General features: G+C 45.0%; 1 protein-coding gene across 3 annotated transcripts in view; it reads right to left on the reverse strand.

Annotated features, from left to right (window-relative positions):
• LOC139387908 (sterile alpha motif domain-containing protein 9-like) overlaps window positions 1–20,340 on the reverse strand; it is a 429,675-nt gene that overhangs the window by 381,381 nt on the left and 27,954 nt on the right. For 2 of the 3 annotated variants that reach the window (XM_071134266.1, XM_071134265.1), the window contains exons 7-10: window positions 8,569–8,810; window positions 8,310–8,429; window positions 7,999–8,140; window positions 7,043–7,828 (exon numbers count right to left, since the gene is read on the reverse strand). In XM_071134266.1, the coding sequence (XP_070990367.1) occupies window positions 7,518–7,828; window positions 7,999–8,140; window positions 8,310–8,429; window positions 8,569–8,810 (815 nt within the window). In that variant the 3' untranslated portion in view covers window positions 7,043–7,517. Of the gene's footprint in view, window positions 1–7,042; window positions 7,829–7,998; window positions 8,141–8,309; window positions 8,430–8,568; window positions 8,811–20,340 lie in introns of those variants that run through there. The other variant, XR_011629234.1, reaches the window with a different exon arrangement.

Here is a 20,340-nt window from a genome sequence, read left to right on the forward strand (position 1 = left end):
GCATCTTGACTGAATCTCAACCAAAACACTCAACCAAAACACTTGACTGAATCTCAACCAAAACCCCCAAGCCCTTTATTGAGTGGCCACTTGCTAATGTGTTCATCACTCGAGTCTGCAGAGTGTTTTGGCCAAAATGAGCATTGAAATGACGTGTAATTGACATCCTAAACTGCCAATTATCAATATTCCAAAATGTATAATCCATTTGCAAACTTCCTGCGAGCCGTCCCACCTAACAATAACATTCTGTTCTCGAGAGCAACAAATCACCTGACTTTTATTTTCACATAGCGAGAATGAACAAGCCATTTTAGATTGTTCTAATTACCATATAGTAGAGCTAGCTAACTTCTGATCACCTGTTTGGTAGTTACAGTTTTGTTTAAAAAAATATATATATATAATTTGGTTTGGTTTGATCAATATGATCACACCTGAGGTTTACCTTGATCATGTTCCAGGTGATCCGAACATCAGGCAGGATGATCCCTGACCTGGATCACAGAAATTGTTTGCGGAAGTTGTTGTTGTTATTGTCTTCCTCTTCTCTCCCTCTCTCTCCCTCTTTTCTCCCTCTCTCTCCCCCTCTCTCTTTCTTCTCTCCCTCTCTCTCCCTCTTTTCTCCCCCTCTCTCCCCCTCTCTCCTTCTTCTCTCCCTCTTCTCTCCACCCTCTCTTCCTCTTCTCCCCCTCTCTCTTCCTCTTCTCTCCCTCTCTCTTCCTCTTCTCTACCTCTCTCTCCCTCTTCTCTCCCCCTCTCTCCCTCTTCTCTCTCTCTTCTCTCCCCCCTCTCTCCCTCGCTCTCCCTCTTCTCTCCCTCTCTCCCCCTTCTCTCCCTCTCCCCCTCTCTCCCTCTTCTCCCCCTCTCTCTCCCTCTTCTCTCCCTCTTCTCTTACTCTCTCTCCCTCTTCTCCCCCTCTCTCTCCCTCTTCTCTCCCTCTCTCTCCCTCTTCTCTTACTCTCTCCCCCTCTTCTCTCCCCTCTCTCTCCCTCTTCTCTCCCTCTCTCTCCCTCTTCTCTTACTCTCTCCCCCTCTTCTCTCCCTCTCTCTCCCTCTTCTCCCCCTCTCTCTCCCTCTTCTCCCCCTCTCTCTCCCTCTTCTCTCCCTCTCTCTCCCTCTTCTCTTACTCTCTCCCCCTCTTCTCTCCCTCTCTCTCCCTCTTCTCCCCCTCTCTCTCCCTCTTCTCTCCCTCTCTCTCCCTCTTCTCCCCCTCTCTCTCCCTCTTCTCTCCCTCTCTCCCTCTTCTCTCCCTCTCTCCCTCTTCTCTCTCTCTCTCCCTCTTCTCTTACTCTCTCCCCCCTTCATAAATAGCTGTCTTTTAAAACAGTATATTTTCTACCTATTTAGGTCATCAGTTCTTTGTTATTTATTTTATTATCAGCAATCAGTTCCTTGTCATTGTATCACCTGAGTGTTTCTCACTAATTGTTTGTTTGATAGAAAGGTCTTATTTGTCTTGTGTGTTAATATCACTCGATTTAATCTCTACGTCATACATGACTCAATGGTAAACATGTGCGCTCATTTTGCAATGAAGTTCTTGACAAAGACATTCCTTTAACCTATACTCTGATTTCAGTCATTAATCAAAAACATGAATCATTAATAAAAATAAAAAAACATTCATCAAAAAAAGTGTTTTAATCATTCATATTTTTAAAAACTGTTTGATTTGTAAAAAAATGTTAAAACTCTTAGTGTGTGCACAACTCCTTTCAATACTGTATGATTTACCAACACCCCCACAATGCTTGACACATCAATCAATATGTATCTGAACAATTGATCTGAATATGACTGAGGACATCTAGTGGTCAAAAACAGATAACTGGAAAAAATTTGACAATGAGACCAGAGTTGATTTAGTAGGCTATACTTTACTTTAATATTTTATTTTCATTTAATTATAATTCATTCCATTTATATTTTCTCCCTTGGCTGCTTCACTCACTGGTTCCCTGGCTGGTCCCCTGGCTGGTCCACTGGCTGGTCCCCTGGCTGGTCCCCTGGCTGGTCCACTCACTGGTCCCCTGGCTGGTCCACTCACTGGTCCCCTGGCTGGTTCCCTGGCTGGTCCCCTGGCTGGTCCCCTGGCTGGTCCACTGGCTGGTCCACTCACTGGTCCCCTGGCTGGTCCCCTGGCTGGTCCACTCACTGGTCCCCTGGCCGGTTCCCTGGCTGGTCCCCTGGCTGGTCCCCTGGCTGGTCCCCTGGCTGGTCCACTCACTTGTCCCCTGGCTGGTCTCCTGGCTGGTCCCCTGGCTGGTCCCCTCGCTGGTCCCCTGGCTGGTCCACTGGCTGGTCCCCTGGCTGGTCCACTCACTGGTATTTATCATCATTAGTCATTTAGGTCAACATTGGATCATTCAGAGATCCTCACTGAACTTCTGGAGAGAGTTTGCTGCACTGAAAGTAAAGGGGCTGAATAATTTTGCACGGCCAATTTTTCAGTTTTTGATTTGCTAAAAAAAGTTTGAAATATTCAATAAATGTCGTTCCACTTCATGATTGTGTCCCACTTGTTGTTGATTCTTCACAAAAAAATACAGTTTTATATCTTTATGTTTGAAGCCTGAAATGTGGCAAAAGGTCGCAAAGTTCAAGGGGGCCGAATACTTTCGCAAGGCACTGTATGTAGCTAGCTGGCTAACGTTAAGCCACTTAGCTAGATAGCTATGTTCACGTTAGTAACGTTCAACAGCAAGCTGGAGCTAACGTGAACCTAGCTAGCTAGTTAGCTATACTGAAAACAAATATAAACGCAACACGCAACAATTTCAAAGATTTTACTGAGTTACAGTTCATATAAAGAAATCAGTCAATTGAAATACATTTATTAGACCCTAATCCATGGATTTCACATGACTGGGCATTCAGATATGCATCTGTTGGTCACAGATACCTTTAAAAAAAAAGGTTGGGGCATGGATCAGAAAACCTGTCCGTTTCTGGTGTGACCACCATTTGCCTCATGCAGCACGTCACATCTCCTTCACATAGAGTTGATCAGGCTGTTGATTGTGGCCTGCTGTGGAATGTTGCCCCACTCCTCTTCAATGGTTGTGCGAAGTTGCTGGATATTGGCGGGAACTGGAACATGCTGTTGTACACGTCGATCCAGAGGGAATTGCATACAGATCCTTGCGACATGACACCATGCATTATCATTGAGATGATGACTGCGAATTAATGGCATGACAATGGGCCTCAGGATCTCGTCACAGTGTCTCTGTGTATTCAAATAGCCTTTTAAAAAATGCAATTGTGTTTGTTGTCTGTAGCTTATGCCTGCCTATACCATAACCCTACCGCCACCATTGGGGCACTCTTCACAATGCTGACATCAGCAAAACGCATGCCCACAGAACACCATACACGTGGTCTGCGGTGGCGAGGCCAGTTGGACGTACTACCAAATTACGTTGAAGGCGGCTTACGGTAGAGAAATTAACATTCAATTCTCTGGCAACGGCTCAGGTGGACATTCCTTCTGTCAGCATGCCAATTTCACGCTCCCTCAACCTGGGAGGTGTGTTTTTTTTGTTGTGTGACAAAACACACAGCTCATACCGCATATATATATATATTATTTTGCAAACTCCATTTAGAGAACATTTTGAGTAAAACTATACTCAGAAAACTATGCTAAGCATACTTACATTTGAACAGAGTTTTAGCTGGGGTTTGGTTAGTCATTTCAGTTGCTATGTTGTTGCTAGGTAACATGCTAAGATGCTGCCAAGGCCGCTGAGTCCATAGGATGCCCATTCCATAAAGAGGTTTTCAAAGTGCGCAGTGGAGCCCTCAATGACTTGACTCAACTGACTCGTGAAAACGCATATCGAGTGATGGAGTGCTCAAAGTGTCCAGATTGAGATTCAGCCCTTGTTGCTCCCTACATCTTGTAGCTAATGTTCACACACAAAAAAATGTCACTGAGCAAATTCCAGGTCAGCTGAGAGCAAACTTGAACATTGTGAAAATTCTGTGCAACTTCCATTGTGCTTTTACAGTGAGGCTTTACCCACTTTAAGTCATAGTGTTAACAGTGGTCAAGTAGGCTACTGTGGCTATTTGATTATAATGTAGGACTACCAGAGTGGCCCACCATCAAAATAAATGCAGAAATTACATCCCAAAACATTTTAACATGGAAATAGCTGTTCTATCATTCAGCCTACAGTAGCAGCCGATGTGTGGTTTTCAATGTAGAACCTACATTCCATGAGACTTATGAAAAAAACATGAAGGGCTTGACATTAAGCTGTTAATCCACTTGTCCTTCAGACAAGGAAGTCACTGATAATGTTGATAGTGTTGTTTGATGCAAGAAACCACTTTACAATATAAAATGCATCATTATTCCCATACCGTTATTACAGAGAATCAGACAAATCGTGCTTCCCTCTGCCTATCGGCTAATTAGCTTATTCAAGCCTGTCTCAAAATACAACACTGCCCCTTTAAGACAAAAAAAAATCTATTTACCTGACTCACTTTTCAAAGATGTATAGAAATGCACACGTTGTGTGCTCTTGTAGGAAGCAACCACTCCCCCATTGCTGACTACAAATTACCTATAACTGGGATGAAAACTCACTACTAACCAGCAAAGGATGTGAACAAAATGTGCACCCGTGGCTACATGCTGCTCTCGCTTTGATTTCAAAACAAACAAACAAGTGCATCTACTAATGACGCTGTAAACGGGTCCATTTCAAAGTAAACGGCACAGATCCATATATGGCAATGGTCGATTTGCATATAGGGATACTGCAGCTCTGATTGGTTATGGCGCACTGGTCTGTGAGGTATGGAGTATAGGCCGGAGTCGTGCGTGTCAATGCAATGGAATCCTACTCTGATGTGTTCTGCCTTCAACAAAATCTCTTGCATAGTTTACTTAGTTTTGCATACTAATGTTTGCATAGTTCGTTTTGTTTCACTATGTTGCATTGAAAGTGGCTAATATTTGCGTTGATTCGATCCCAATTCCCACAGTAAAGCGAAATGTCAATAGTGTTAACTAACGGGGAAAACTCTGGAACGTTGAGTGAAGTTCAATCGCGTGTTTCTCTCCTCATGCTTATATTTCTTCAGTCCCGGGGGAGCTGCTCGTCCGCGCACAGTTTAGCGCGAACATTGCCTCTCAATAATCAACACAGGTTCTTTGTTGTTAATGTGTTACGATGTCAAAAAAACACAATCTACTGGGACAATAAACAGGTATATTCAGAGACACATCATTTCACCAATACCTTTACGGATCATAAGGGTGGGTAATAGCAAACATCATAATCATACAGTATGCAGTATGATTTGATTGATTGATTTGTTGTGTCTTGCACTCAGTCATGTTCAGTCCACATGATACTAAGCAGTGGCGACTTTAGCATGAAAATCGTTTAAAAAAAATTATGCGTGGGAAGCATGCCAGAAAAGTCACTACACAACAATAAACAATACACTAATTGCACTATAACGGTGACAAGCGGTGCCCACAAACTGTTAGGCCCTACATAAAGCTGTCCCAACAGCAGAGTCCCAACAGCAGTCCCAACACCTTACCACTGCTACACCTGGCTATCAGCGGATCCTTGTCTGGCAGCGAAACAGTTCATTCAGCCTTTCATTTACTGCCTTAAAAAAAAAACATAGCTGATATGGCTGTCTTGTTTAAACAAAATGTGCTTTCTACTGACAATTGAGATGTACAAACTATGGCATAAGGGAATGACAAGCGGATAAGAGGCAATCCGTAATTTCGATTAAGACATTAATGAGCGAGCCAGGACGGATGTAGTCAATATAACTATTTGTTTAAAACTCTTGTGTTGTAATGCAACAGAATTCAGAACATGGGCCGTTCTTACAGTGTTTTCCCTGTACACCAAGTCAGAACTGTAGGATAAATAAAGAGGGCATATAAGCAGACAATGAAAGCTCTTACAATATTCGATGATTACATTTCTTTTTCATTTTTTATTTACAGCGTGTGAGAGAACATTCATAAACGTAGTGTATCGAGCACTAGGATCTATTGTAAGAAAATAAAAAACATTTTCATGCAGGCCTCCAATTCACAAACATAAGTAAAAAAATAAATAAAATTCATGATCAATATTCACATTAATAACAATACAATGTTTCCTTATAAATGTGGTTAATTTTGGTTGGCTGGAATTGAACAATGTACAAAATGTCAGCCAGACGTTCTTATTTACAGAATCGTGTGTTGAGGCAATGTTGATACTAACATTTTTCAAGTTTCTCTAGTGCTAGCATGCACTGGCTCGCACGGATATGCCACAAGAGCTGGTAAACAGCTAATGACCGACTGTTCATTTTAACAACTTCCATGTTGATTGTTTACAATTTGTACATTTTGTTAAACACTTCCAACAATACACAGTTCCAACTTTAAAAAAATTTATACTTTGGCCATCTTAAACATGTTAATATTGTTAACAGAGTTTTGTCTCAGTACAGTGTTGAATGTGAAGTGTGATCTCTGTGAACAGATGTAGGATCTTAAAACTTGTTTGGGATTGGTGGGTCCCCTGCTGGACGGTTGAGCTAACGTAGGCTAATGCGATTAGCATGAGGTTGTAAGTAACAAGAACATTTCCCAGGACATAGACACATCGGATATTGGCAGAAAGCTTAAATTATTGTTAATCTAACTGCACTGTCCAATTCATAGTAGCTATTACAGTGAAAGAATACCATGCTATTGTTGGAGGAGAGTACACAGTTTTGAACATGAACAATTATTAATAAACAAATTAGGCACATTTGGGCAGTCTTGATACAACATTTGGAACAGAAAAATGCAATGGTTCATTGGACCAGTCTAAAACCTTTCACACACACTGCTGCCATCTAGTGGCCAAAATCTAAATTGCACCTGGGCTGGAATATTACATTATGGCCTTTCTCTTGCATTTCACAGATGATGGTACAAAAAAAAAAATACAAAAAAGCTGTTGGTTTTTTCTTGTATTATCTTTTACCAGATCTAATGTGTTATATTCTCCACAAACCTCAAAGTGTTTCCTTTCAAATGGTACCAAGATAATGCATATCTTAGCTTCAGGACCTGAGCTACCCTCAATTAGATTTGGGTATGTCATTTAAAGCGAAAATTGGAAAAAAAGGGACAAAGCCTTAACCTCTTTTAATTTGAGCCAATTTGCTGTCTCCAACAGCAGGAAAATAATCCTGCAGCAACAAGAAATGTGAAATATCATATTATATTAATATAAATATGAATATATTATATTAATGGACATTTAAAGTACATTTTGTAGAGGTTAATACATAAGGTAAAATCAAGTCTGAAATTTGGAAATTACAAACTTTAGAAGCCTTTTTAAACATAAAATACACTTCAAGTTTTTAAGGACAGTTCTGCAGCAGAGGTGGTCAAATTAAGATCTTACATCTGTAACTGTTGGGTATACTCAACAAGAGATGGGTATACTCAACAAGTTGTCTCATTCTCCAACAGTGTTCTAGCTCAAACCCAGGTCTGAGCATAAGAATTGGTCTAATTTACACAGAAGTGTTTTCATTGTCAAACATGCCGAAGGTCCTTTTTTAAGCACCATTTTGATGATGGCGCGTGCCTTGTCGGCCCTCTCAGCGTTTACGTTTACTGACTCCATTTCATAATCATTGATCACATTCTTCTGCAGGAGCCCGTCCAGGAGACATTTAATAATAGGCTCTGATACTGTTTCCGCAAACTTCTGCCTCACAGACCTCAGCAGCTCCATAGCATAGACCTCCTGCCCACCAATCAATGCAGTATCTGGGGGGGTATCTGGGGGGCAGGGAAAAGTAAGAGATACATTTGCCAAATATGTACTTGTGATGGAAGATACCTGATCTACACTATAGATATAGATACGATCTACACTATAGATATGTGTATGACAGCCATAGAGTAAGTAACACAGTAAAGGGACTGGATGGGTTTAAATAACAACTTACCGGTTAGTGGCACTTGGCGTATCCATACCTCCTCATCCCCTCTCTTCAGAAGCCTAAGCTCCACATCCTCTGTACCAGCCTCCAGGAACACCTGGAAGGTGGGGTGGTGGTTGGGGCCGTAGTCACGGTGAAATGTTTCCTTCTGAAACACATGGAAAGTCAATGTTATGTCTCCACCAACTGGCATTCAGTACATGCATCAGTACAGCTCACATTTCAAAATCACACAGCATTATGGTACGACAATGTCACATTCACATGATCCAGGATATGTCTGCTAAAAACATGGGAAAAAATATGATTTATTGTACCAATGGTTGTATTTTGTTTTTCATGGCAGAATCACAGCAGAGGTTGTATGTTTCCCCACAGGTGAGCGGGCAGTTGGAGGCGATCTGAATGTATCTGCAGGCCCGCTGTAGCTTCTCCACCTGCAAGAGAGCTGACTATCAATAAGGGTCCTTCGATTATCAGAGGAGAGACAAATGACACATTTTACTGCCTAAAGTGACTTTCAGATTCATTTTAGCAACAAAAGTGTCCTTATACTGTATGTAAGGGTTTTTGCACCTCAATGACAGGCACGTTCACGGGAAGTAAATGTACGTTCAGAGTTGACTTGCGGAGTTGTGGTTTGTGGAACAGCAACACTTGGCCTTCCACTGAGGATGAGAATATGTAGGATAGCAGGCCCCAAAAGGAAAGGTCTGTGATGTCCACCACCGCATGTGAGTCAGTCACCCTGACCGGCTGCAAAACTTCCACACTGTCACCAGTAACATGGGCCACAGATAAGGATTCAAAGCCTTTCCCTGCAATAGAGAAAAGGGTCATTTGGGAACTGTGGTGATTGTGTGACATGGTGAAGATTGTCCTGCTACTAGGACGTTAGAGGATGTCAGAAAATTTAGTTTTCCCATTTCTGTTTTGGATTCTGTTTACATAAATACAGGAACAACTTTTCAGGATGTAGCCCTAATACCCACCAAAGAAGAAGAAGAAGATAATGAAGTGGGTCTGGGTGCATAGTCACTGTACCCCCATAGTCACTGTACCCCCATAGTCACTGTACCCCCATAGTCACTGTACCCCTACCTACATCTACATATTACCCAGACTAACCTGTACCCCCATAGTCACTGTACCCCTACCTACATCTACATATTACCCAGACTAACCTGTACCCCTACCTACATCTACATATTACCCAGACTAACCTGTACCCCTACCTACATCTACATATTACCCAGACTGCCCTGTACCCCTATAGTCACTGTACTCCTACCTACATCTACATATTACCCAGACTGCCCTGTACCCCCATAGTCACTGTACCCCTACCTACATCTACATATTACCCAGACTAACCTGTACCCCCATAGTCACTGTACTCCTACCTACATCTACATATTACCCAGACTGCCCTGTACCCCCATAGTCACTGTACTCCTACCTACATCTACATATTACCCAGACTGCCCTGTACCCCCATAGTCACTGTACCCCTACCTACATCTACATATTACCCAGACTAACCTGTACCCCCATAGTCACTGTACTCCTACCTACATCTACATATTACCCAGACTAACCTGTACCCCTATAGTCACTGTACTCCTACCTACATCTACATATTACCCAGACTGCCCTGTACCCCCATAGTCACTGTACTCCTACCTACATCTACATGTTACCCAGACTGCCCTGTACCCCCATAGTCACTGTACTCCTACCTACATCTACATATTACCCAGACTGCCCTGTACCCCCATAGTCACTGTACCCCTACCTACATCTACATGTTACCCAGACTGCCCTGTACCCCCATAGTCACTGTACTCCTACCTACATCTACATATTACCCAGACTAACCTGTACCCCCATAGTCACTGTACTCCTACCTACATCTACATATTACCCAGACTGCCCTGTACCCCCATAGTCACTGTACTCCTACCTACATCTACATATTACCCAGACTGCCCTGTACCCCCATAGTCACTGTACCCCTACCTACATCTACATGTTACCCAGACTGCCCTGTACCCCCATAGTCACTGTACTCCTACCTACATCTACATATTACCCAGACTAACCTGTACCCCCATAGTCACTGTACTCCTACCTACATCTACATATTACCCAGACTGCCCTGTACCCCCATAGTCACTGTACCCCTACCTACATCTACATGTTACCCAGACTGCCCTGTACCCCCATAGTCACTGTACTCCTACCTACATCTACATATTACCCAGACTGCCCTGTACCCCCATAGTCACTGTACTCCTACCTACATCTACATATTACCCAGACTGCCCTATACCCCCATAGTCACTGTACTCCTACCTACATCTACATATTACCCAGACTGCCCTGTACCCCCATAGTCACTGTACTCCTACCTACATCTACATATTACCCAGACTAACCTGTACCCCCATAGTCACTGTACTCCTACCTACATCTACATGTTACCCAGACTGCCCTGTACCCCCATAGTCACTGTACTCCTACCTACATCTACATATTACCCAGACTGCCCTATACCCCCATAGTCACTGTACTCCTACCTACATCTACATATTACCCAGACTGCCCTGTACCCCCATAGTCACTGTACTCCTACCTACATCTACATATTACCCAGACTGCCCTGTACCCCCATAGTCACTGTACTCCTACCTACATCTACATATTACCCAGACTGCCCTGTACCCCCATAGTCACTGTACTCCTACCTACATCTACATATTACCCAGACTAACCTGTACCCCATAGTCACTGTACTCCTACCTACATCTACATATTACCCAGACTAACCTGTACCCCCATAGTCACTGTACTCCTACCTACATCTACATATTACCCAGACTGCCCTGTACCCCCATAGTCACTGTACTCCTACCTACATCTACATATTACCCAGACTAACCTGTACCCCCATAGTCACTGTACTCCTACCTACATCTACATATTACCCAGACTGCCCTGTACCCCCATAGTCACTGTACCCCTACCTACATCTACATATTACCCAGACTGCCCTGTACCCCCATAGTCACTGTACTCCTACCTACATCTACATATTACCCAGACTGCCCTGTACCCCCATAGTCACTGTACTCCTACCTACATCTACATATTACCCAGACTAACCTGTACCCCATAGTCACTGTACTCCTACCTACATCTACATATTACCCAGACTAACCTGTACCCCCATAGTCACTGTACTCCTACCTACATCTACATATTACCCAGACTGCCCTGTACCCCCATAGTCACTGTACTCCTACCTACATCTACATATTACCCAGACTGCCCTGTACCCCCATAGTCACTGTACTCCTACCTAAATCTACATATTACCCAGACTGCCCTGTACCCCCATAGTCACTGTACTCCTACCTACATCTACATATTACCCAGACTGCCCTGTACCCCCATAGTCACTGTACCCCTACCTACATCTACATATTACCCAGACTGCCCTGTACCCCCATAGTCACTGTACTCCTACCTACATCTACATGTTACCCAGACTGCCCTGTACCCCCATAGTCACTGTACCCCTACCTACATCTACATATTACCCAGACTGCCCTGTACCCCCATAGTCACTGTACTCCTACCTACATCTACATATTGCCCAGACTGCCCTGTACCCCCATAGTCACTGTACTCCTACCTACATCTACATATTACCCAGACTAACCTGTACCCCCATAGTCACTGTACCCCTACCTACATCTACATATTACCCAGACTAACCTGTACCCCTATAGTCACTGTACTCCTACCTACATCTATATATTACCCAGACTGCCCTGTACCCCCATAGTCACTGTACTCCTACCTACATCTACATATTACCCAGACTAACCTGTACCCCCATAGTCACTGTACTCCTACCTACATCTACATATTACCCAGACTGCCCTGTACCCCCATAGTCACTGTACTCCTACCTACATCTACATATTACCCAGACTGCCCTGTACCCCCATAGTCACTGTACCCCTACCTACATCTACATGTTACCCAGACTGCCCTGTACCCCCATAGTCACTGTACTCCTACCTACATCTACATATTACCCAGACTAACCTGTACCCCCATAGTCACTGTACTCCTACCTACATCTACATATTACCCAGACTGCCCTGTACCCCCATAGTCACTGTACCCCTACCTACATCTACATGTTACCCAGACTGCCCTGTACCCCCATAGTCACTGTACTCCTACCTACATCTACATATTACCCAGACTGCCCTGTACCCCCATAGTCACTGTACTCCTACCTACATCTACATATTACCCAGACTGCCCTATACCCCCATAGTCACTGTACTCCTACCTACATCTACATATTACCCAGACTGCCCTGTACCCCCATAGTCACTGTACTCCTACCTACATCTACATATTACCCAGACTAACCTGTACCCCCATAGTCACTGTACTCCTACCTACATCTACATGTTACCCAGACTGCCCTGTACCCCCATAGTCACTGTACTCCTACCTACATCTACATATTACCCAGACTGCCCTATACCCCCATAGTCACTGTACTCCTACCTACATCTACATATTACCCAGACTGCCCTGTACCCCCATAGTCACTGTACTCCTACCTACATCTACATATTACCCAGACTGCCCTGTACCCCCATAGTCACTGTACTCCTACCTACATCTACATATTACCCAGACTGCCCTGTACCCCCATAGTCACTGTACTCCTACCTACATCTACATATTACAACAGACTAACCTGTACCCCATAGTCACTGTACTCCTACCTACATCTACATATTACCCAGACTAACCTGTACCCCCATAGTCACTGTACTCCTACCTACATCTACATATTACCCAGACTGCCCTGTACCCCCATAGTCACTGTACTCCTACCTACATCTACATATTACCCAGACTGCCCTGTACCCCCATAGTCACTGTACTCCTACCTACATCTACATATTACCCAGACTGCCCTGTACCCCCATAGTCACTGTACTCCTACCTACATCTACATATTACCCAGACTAACCTGTACCCCATAGTCACTGTACTCCTACCTACATCTACATATTACCCAGACTAACCTGTACCCCCATAGTCACTGTACTCCTACCTACATCTACATATTACCCAGACTGCCCTGTACCCCCATAGTCACTGTACTCCTACCTACATCTACATATTACCCAGACTGCCCTGTACCCCCATAGTCACTGTACTCCTACCTAAATCTACATATTACCCAGACTGCCCTGTACCCCCATAGTCACTGTACTCCTACCTACATCTACATATTACCCAGACTGCCCTGTACCCCCATAGTCACTGTACCCCTACCTACATCTACATATTACCCAGACTGCCCTGTACCCCCATAGTCACTGTACTCCTACCTACATCTACATGTTACCCAGACTGCCCTGTACCCCCATAGTCACTGTACCCCTACCTACATCTACATATTACCCAGACTGCCCTGTACCCCCATAGTCACTGTACTCCTACCTACATCTACATATTGCCCAGACTGCCCTGTACCCCCATAGTCACTGTACTCCTACCTACATCTACATATTACCCAGACTAACCTGTACCCCCATAGTCACTGTACCCCTACCTACATCTACATATTACCCAGACTAACCTGTACCCCTATAGTCACTGTACTCCTACCTACATCTATATATTACCCAGACTGCCCTGTACCCCCATAGTCACTGTACTCCTACCTACATCTACATATTACCCAGACTAACCTGCACCCCCATAGTCACTGTACTCCTACCTACATCTACATATTACCCAGACTGCCCTGTACCCCCATAGTCACTGTACCCCTACCTACATCTACATATTACCCAGACTGCCCTGTACCCCCATAGTCACTGTACCCCTACCTACATCTACATATTACCCAGACTGCCCTGTACCCCCATAGTCACTGTACCCCTACCTACATCTACATATTACCCAGACTAACCTGTACCCCCATAGTCACTGTACCCCTACCTACATCTACATATTACCCAGACTAACCTGTACCCCCATAGTCACTGTACCCCTACCTACATCTACATATTACCCAGACTAACCTGTACCCCTACCTACATCTACATATTACCCAGACTAACCTGTACCCCTACCTACATCTACATATTACCCAGACTGCCCTGTACCCCTATAGTCACTGTACTCCTACCTACATCTACATATTACCCAGACTGCCCTGTACCCCCATAGTCACTGTACCCCTACCTACATCTACATATTACCCAGACTAACCTGTACCCCCATAGTCACTGTACTCCTACCTACATCTACATATTACCCAGACTGCCCTGTACCCCCATAGTCACTGTACTCCTACCTACATCTACATATTACCCAGACTGCCCTGTACCCCCATAGTCACTGTACCCCTACCTACATCTACATATTACCCAGACTAACCTGTACCCCCATAGTCACTGTACTCCTACCTACATCTACATGTTACCCAGACTGCCCTGTACCCCCATAGTCACTGTACTCCTACCTACATCTACATATTACCCAGACTGCCCTATACCCCCATAGTCACTGTACTCCTACCTACATCTACATATTACCCAGACTGCCCTGTACCCCCATAGTCACTGTACTCCTACCTACATCTACATATTACCCAGACTAACCTGTACCCCATAGTCACTGTACTCCTACCTACATCTACATATTACCCAGACTAACCTGTACCCCCATAGTCACTGTACTCCTACCTACATCTACATATTACCCAGACTGCCCTGTACCCCCATAGTCACTGTACTCCTACCTACATCTACATATTACCCAGACTGCCCTGTACCCCCATAGTCACTGTACTCCTACCTAAATCTACATATTACCCAGACTGCCCTGTACCCCCATAGTCACTGTACTCCTACCTACATCTACATATTACCCAGACTGCCCTGTACCCCCATAGTCACTGTACCCCTACCTACATCTACATATTACCCAGACTGCCCTGTACCCCCATAGTCACTGTACTCCTACCTACATCTACATGTTACCCAGACTGCCCTGTACCCCCATAGTCACTGTACCCCTACCTACATCTACATATTACCCAGACTGCCCTGTACCCCCATAGTCACTGTACTCCTACCTACATCTACATATTGCCCAGACTGCCCTGTACCCCCATAGTCACTGTACTCCTACCTACATCTACATATTACCCAGACTAACCTGTACCCCCATAGTCACTGTACTCCTACCTACATCTACATATTACCCAGACTGCCCTGTACCCCCATAGTCACTGTACTCCTACCTACATCTACATATTACCCAGACTGCCCTGTACCCCCATAGTCACTGTACCCCTACCTACATCTACATGTTACCCAGACTGCCCTGTACCCCCATAGTCACTGTACTCCTACCTACATCTACATATTACCCAGACTAACCTGTACCCCCATAGTCACTGTACTCCTACCTACATCTACATATTACCCAGACTGCCCTGTACCCCCATAGTCACTGTACCCCTACCTACATCTACATGTTACCCAGACTGCCCTGTACCCCCATAGTCACTGTACTCCTACCTACATCTACATATTACCCAGACTGCCCTGTACCCCCATAGTCACTGTACTCCTACCTACATCTACATATTACCCAGACTGCCCTATACCCCCATAGTCACTGTACTCCTACCTACATCTACATATTACCCAGACTGCCCTGTACCCCCATAGTCACTGTACTCCTACCTACATCTACATATTACCCAGACTAACCTGTACCCCCATAGTCACTGTACTCCTACCTACATCTACATGTTACCCAGACTGCCCTGTACCCCCATAGTCACTGTACTCCTACCTACATCTACATATTACCCAGACTGCCCTATACCCCCATAGTCACTGTACTCCTACCTACATCTACATATTACCCAGACTGCCCTGTACCCCCATAGTCACTGTACTCCTACCTACATCTACATATTACCCAGACTGCCCTGTACCCCCATAGTCACTGTACTCCTACCTACATCTACATATTACCCAGACTGCCCTGTACCCCCATAGTCACTGTACTCCTACCTACATCTACATATTACAACAGACTAACCTGTACCCCATAGTCACTGTACTCCTACCTACATCTACATATTACCCAGACTAACCTGTACCCCCATAGTCACTGTACTCCTACCTACATCTACATATTACCCAGACTGCCCTGTACCCCCATAGTCACTGTACTCCTACCTACATCTACATATTACCCAGACTGCCCTGTACCCCCATAGTCACTGTACTCCTACCTACATCTACATATTACCCAGACTGCCCTGTACCCCCATAGTCACTGTACTCCTACCTACATCTACATATTACCCAGACTAACCTGTACCTCATAGTCACTGTACTCCTACCTACATCTACATATTACCCAGACTAACCTGTACCCCCATAGTCACTGTACTCCTACCTACATCTACATATTACCCAGACTGCCCTGTACCCCCATAGTCACTGTACTCCTACCTACATCTACATATTACCCAGACTGCCCTGTACCCCCATAGTCACTGTACTCCTACCTAAATCTACATATTACCCAGACTGCCCTGTACCCCCATAGTCACTGTACTCCTACCTACATCTACATGTTACCCAGACTGCCCTGTACCCCCATAGTCACTGTACCCCTACCTACATCTACATATTACCCAGACTGCCCTGTACCCCCATAGTCACTGTACTCCTACCTACATCTACATATTGCCCAGACTGCCCTGTACCCCCATAGTCACTGTACTCCTACCTACATCTACATATTACCCAGACTAACCTGTACCCCCATAGTCACTGTACCCCTACCTACATCTACATATTACCCAGACTGCCCTGTACCCCCATAGTCACTGTACCCCTACCTACATCTACATATTACCCAGACTAACCTGTACCCCCATAGTCACTGTACCCCTACCTACATCTACATATTACCCAGACTAACCTGTACCCCCATAGTCACTGTACCCCTACCTACATCTACATATTACCCAGACTAACCTGTACCCCTACCTACATCTACATATTACCCAGACTAACCTGTACCCCTACCTACATCTACATATTACCCAGACTGCCCTGTACCCCTATAGTCACTGTACTCCTACCTACATCTACATATTACCCAGACTGCCCTGTACCCCCATAGTCACTGTACCCCTACCTACATCTACATATTACCCAGACTAACCTGTACCCCCATAGTCACTGTACTCCTACCTACATCTACATATTACCCAGACTGCCCTGTACCCCCATAGTCACTGTACTCCTACCTACATCTACATATTACCCAGACTGCCCTGTACCCCCATAGTCACTGTACCCCTACCTACATCTACATATTACCCAGACTAACCTGTACCCCCATAGTCACTGTACTCCTACCTACATCTACATATTACCCAGACTAACCTGTACCCCTATAGTCACTGTACTCCTACCTACATCTACATATTACCCAGACTGCCCTGTACCCCCATAGTCACTGTACTCCTACCTACATCTACATGTTACCCAGACTGCCCTGTACCCCCATAGTCACTGTACTCCTACCTACATCTACATATTACCCAGACTGCCCTGTACCCCCATAGTCACTGTACCCCTACCTACATCTACATGTTACCCAGACTGCCCTGTACCCCCATAGTCACTGTACTCCTACCTACATCTACATATTACCCAGACTAACCTGTACCCCCATAGTCACTGTACTCCTACCTACATCTACATATTACCCAGACTGCCCTGTACCCCCATAGTCACTGTACTCCTACCTACATCTACATATTACCCAGACTGCCCTGTACCCCCATAGTCACTGTACCCCTACCTACATCTACATGTTACCCAGACTGCCCTGTACCCCCATAGTCACTGTACTCCTACCTACATCTACATATTACCCAGACTAACCTGTACCCCCATAGTCACTGTACTCCTACCTACATCTACATATTACCCAGACTGCCCTGTACCCCCATAGTCACTGTACCCCTACCTACATCTACATGTTACCCAGACTGCCCTGTACCCCCATAGTCACTGTACTCCTACCTACATCTACATATTACCCAGACTGCCCTGTACCCCCATAGTCACTGTACTCCTACCTACATCTACATATTACCCAGACTGCCCTATACCCCCATAGTCACTGTACTCCTACCTACATCTACATATTACCCAGACTGCCCTGTACCCCCATAGTCACTGTACTCCTACCTACATCTACATATTACCCAGACTAACCTGTACCCCCATAGTCACTGTACTCCTACCTACATCTACATGTTACCCAGACTGCCCTGTACCCCCATAGTCACTGTACTCCTACCTACATCTACATATTACCCAGACTGCCCTATACCCCCATAGTCACTGTACTCCTACCTACATCTACATATTACCCAGACTGCCCTGTACCCCCATAATCACTGTACTCCTACCTACATCTACATATTACCCAGACTAACCTGTACCCCATAGTCACTGTACTCCTACCTACATCTACATATTACCCAGACTAACCTGTACCCCCATAGTCACTGTACTCCTACCTACATCTACATATTACCCAGACTGCCCTGTACCCCCATAGTCACTGTACTCCTACCTACATCTACATATTACCCAGACTGCCCTGTACCCCCATAGTCACTGTACTCCTACCTACATCTACATATTGCCCAGACTGCCCTGTACCCCCATAGTCACTGTACTCCTACCTACATCTACATATTACCCAGACTAACCTGTACCCCCATAGTCACTGTACCCCTACCTACATCTACATATTACCCAGACTAACCTGTACCCCTATAGTCACTGTACTCCTACCTACATCTATATATTACCCAGACTGCCCTGTACCCCCATAGTCACTGTACTCCTACCTACATCTACATATTACCCAGACTAACCTGTACCCCCATAGTCACTGTACTCCTACCTACATCTACATATTACCCAGACTGCCCTGTACCCCCATAGTCACTGTACTCCTACCTACATCTACATATTACCCAGACTGCCCTGTACCCCCATAGTCACTGTACCCCTACCTACATCTACATGTTACCCAGACTGCCCTGTACCCCCATAGTCACTGTACTCCTACCTACATCTACATATTACCCAGACTAACCTGTACCCCCATAGTCACTGTACTCCTACCTACATCTACATATTACCCAGACTGCCCTGTACCCCCATAGTCACTGTACCCCTACCTACATCTACATGTTACCCAGACTGCCCTGTACCCCCATAGTCACTGTACCCCTACCTACATCTACATATTACCCAGACTGCCCTGTACCCCCATAGTCACTGTACCCCTACCTACATCTACATATTACCCAGACTGCCCTGTACCCCCATAGTCACTGTACCCCTACCTACATCTACATATTACCCAGACTAACCTGTACCCCCATAGTCACTGTACCCCTACCTACATCTACATATTACCCAGACTAACCTGTACCCCCATAGTCACTGTACCCCTACCTACATCTACATATTACCCAGACTAACCTGTACCCCTACCTACATCTACATATTACCCAGACTAACCTGTACCCCTACCTACATCTACATATTACCCAGACTGCCCTGTACCCCTATAGTCACTGTACTCCTACCTACATCTACATATTACCCAGACTGCCCTGTACCCCCATAGTCACTGTACCCCTACCTACATCTACATATTACCCAGACTAACCTGTACCCCCATAGTCACTGTACTCCTACCTACATCTACATATTACCCAGACTGCCCTGTACCCCCATAGTCACTGTACTCCTACCTACATCTACATATTACCCAGACTGCCCTGTACCCCCATAGTCACTGTACCCCTACCTACATCTACATATTACCCAGACTAACCTGTACCCCCATAGTCACTGTACTCCTACCTACATCTACATATTACCCAGACTAACCTGTACCCCTATAGTCACTGTACTCCTACCTACATCTACATATTACCCAGACTGCCCTGTACCCCCATAGTCACTGTACTCCTACCTACATCTACATGTTACCCAGACTGCCCTGTACCCCCATAGTCACTGTACTCCTACCTACATCTACATATTACCCAGACTAACCTGTACCCCCATAGTCACTGTACTCCTACCTACATCTACATATTACCCAGACTGCCCTGTACCCCCATAGTCACTGTACTCCTACCTACATCTACATATTACCCAG

This window comes from Oncorhynchus clarkii, chromosome 29 (assembly GCF_045791955.1).
Source record: "Oncorhynchus clarkii lewisi isolate Uvic-CL-2024 chromosome 29, UVic_Ocla_1.0, whole genome shotgun sequence".
NCBI classification, from domain to species: Eukaryota; Metazoa; Chordata; class Actinopteri; order Salmoniformes; family Salmonidae; genus Oncorhynchus; species Oncorhynchus clarkii.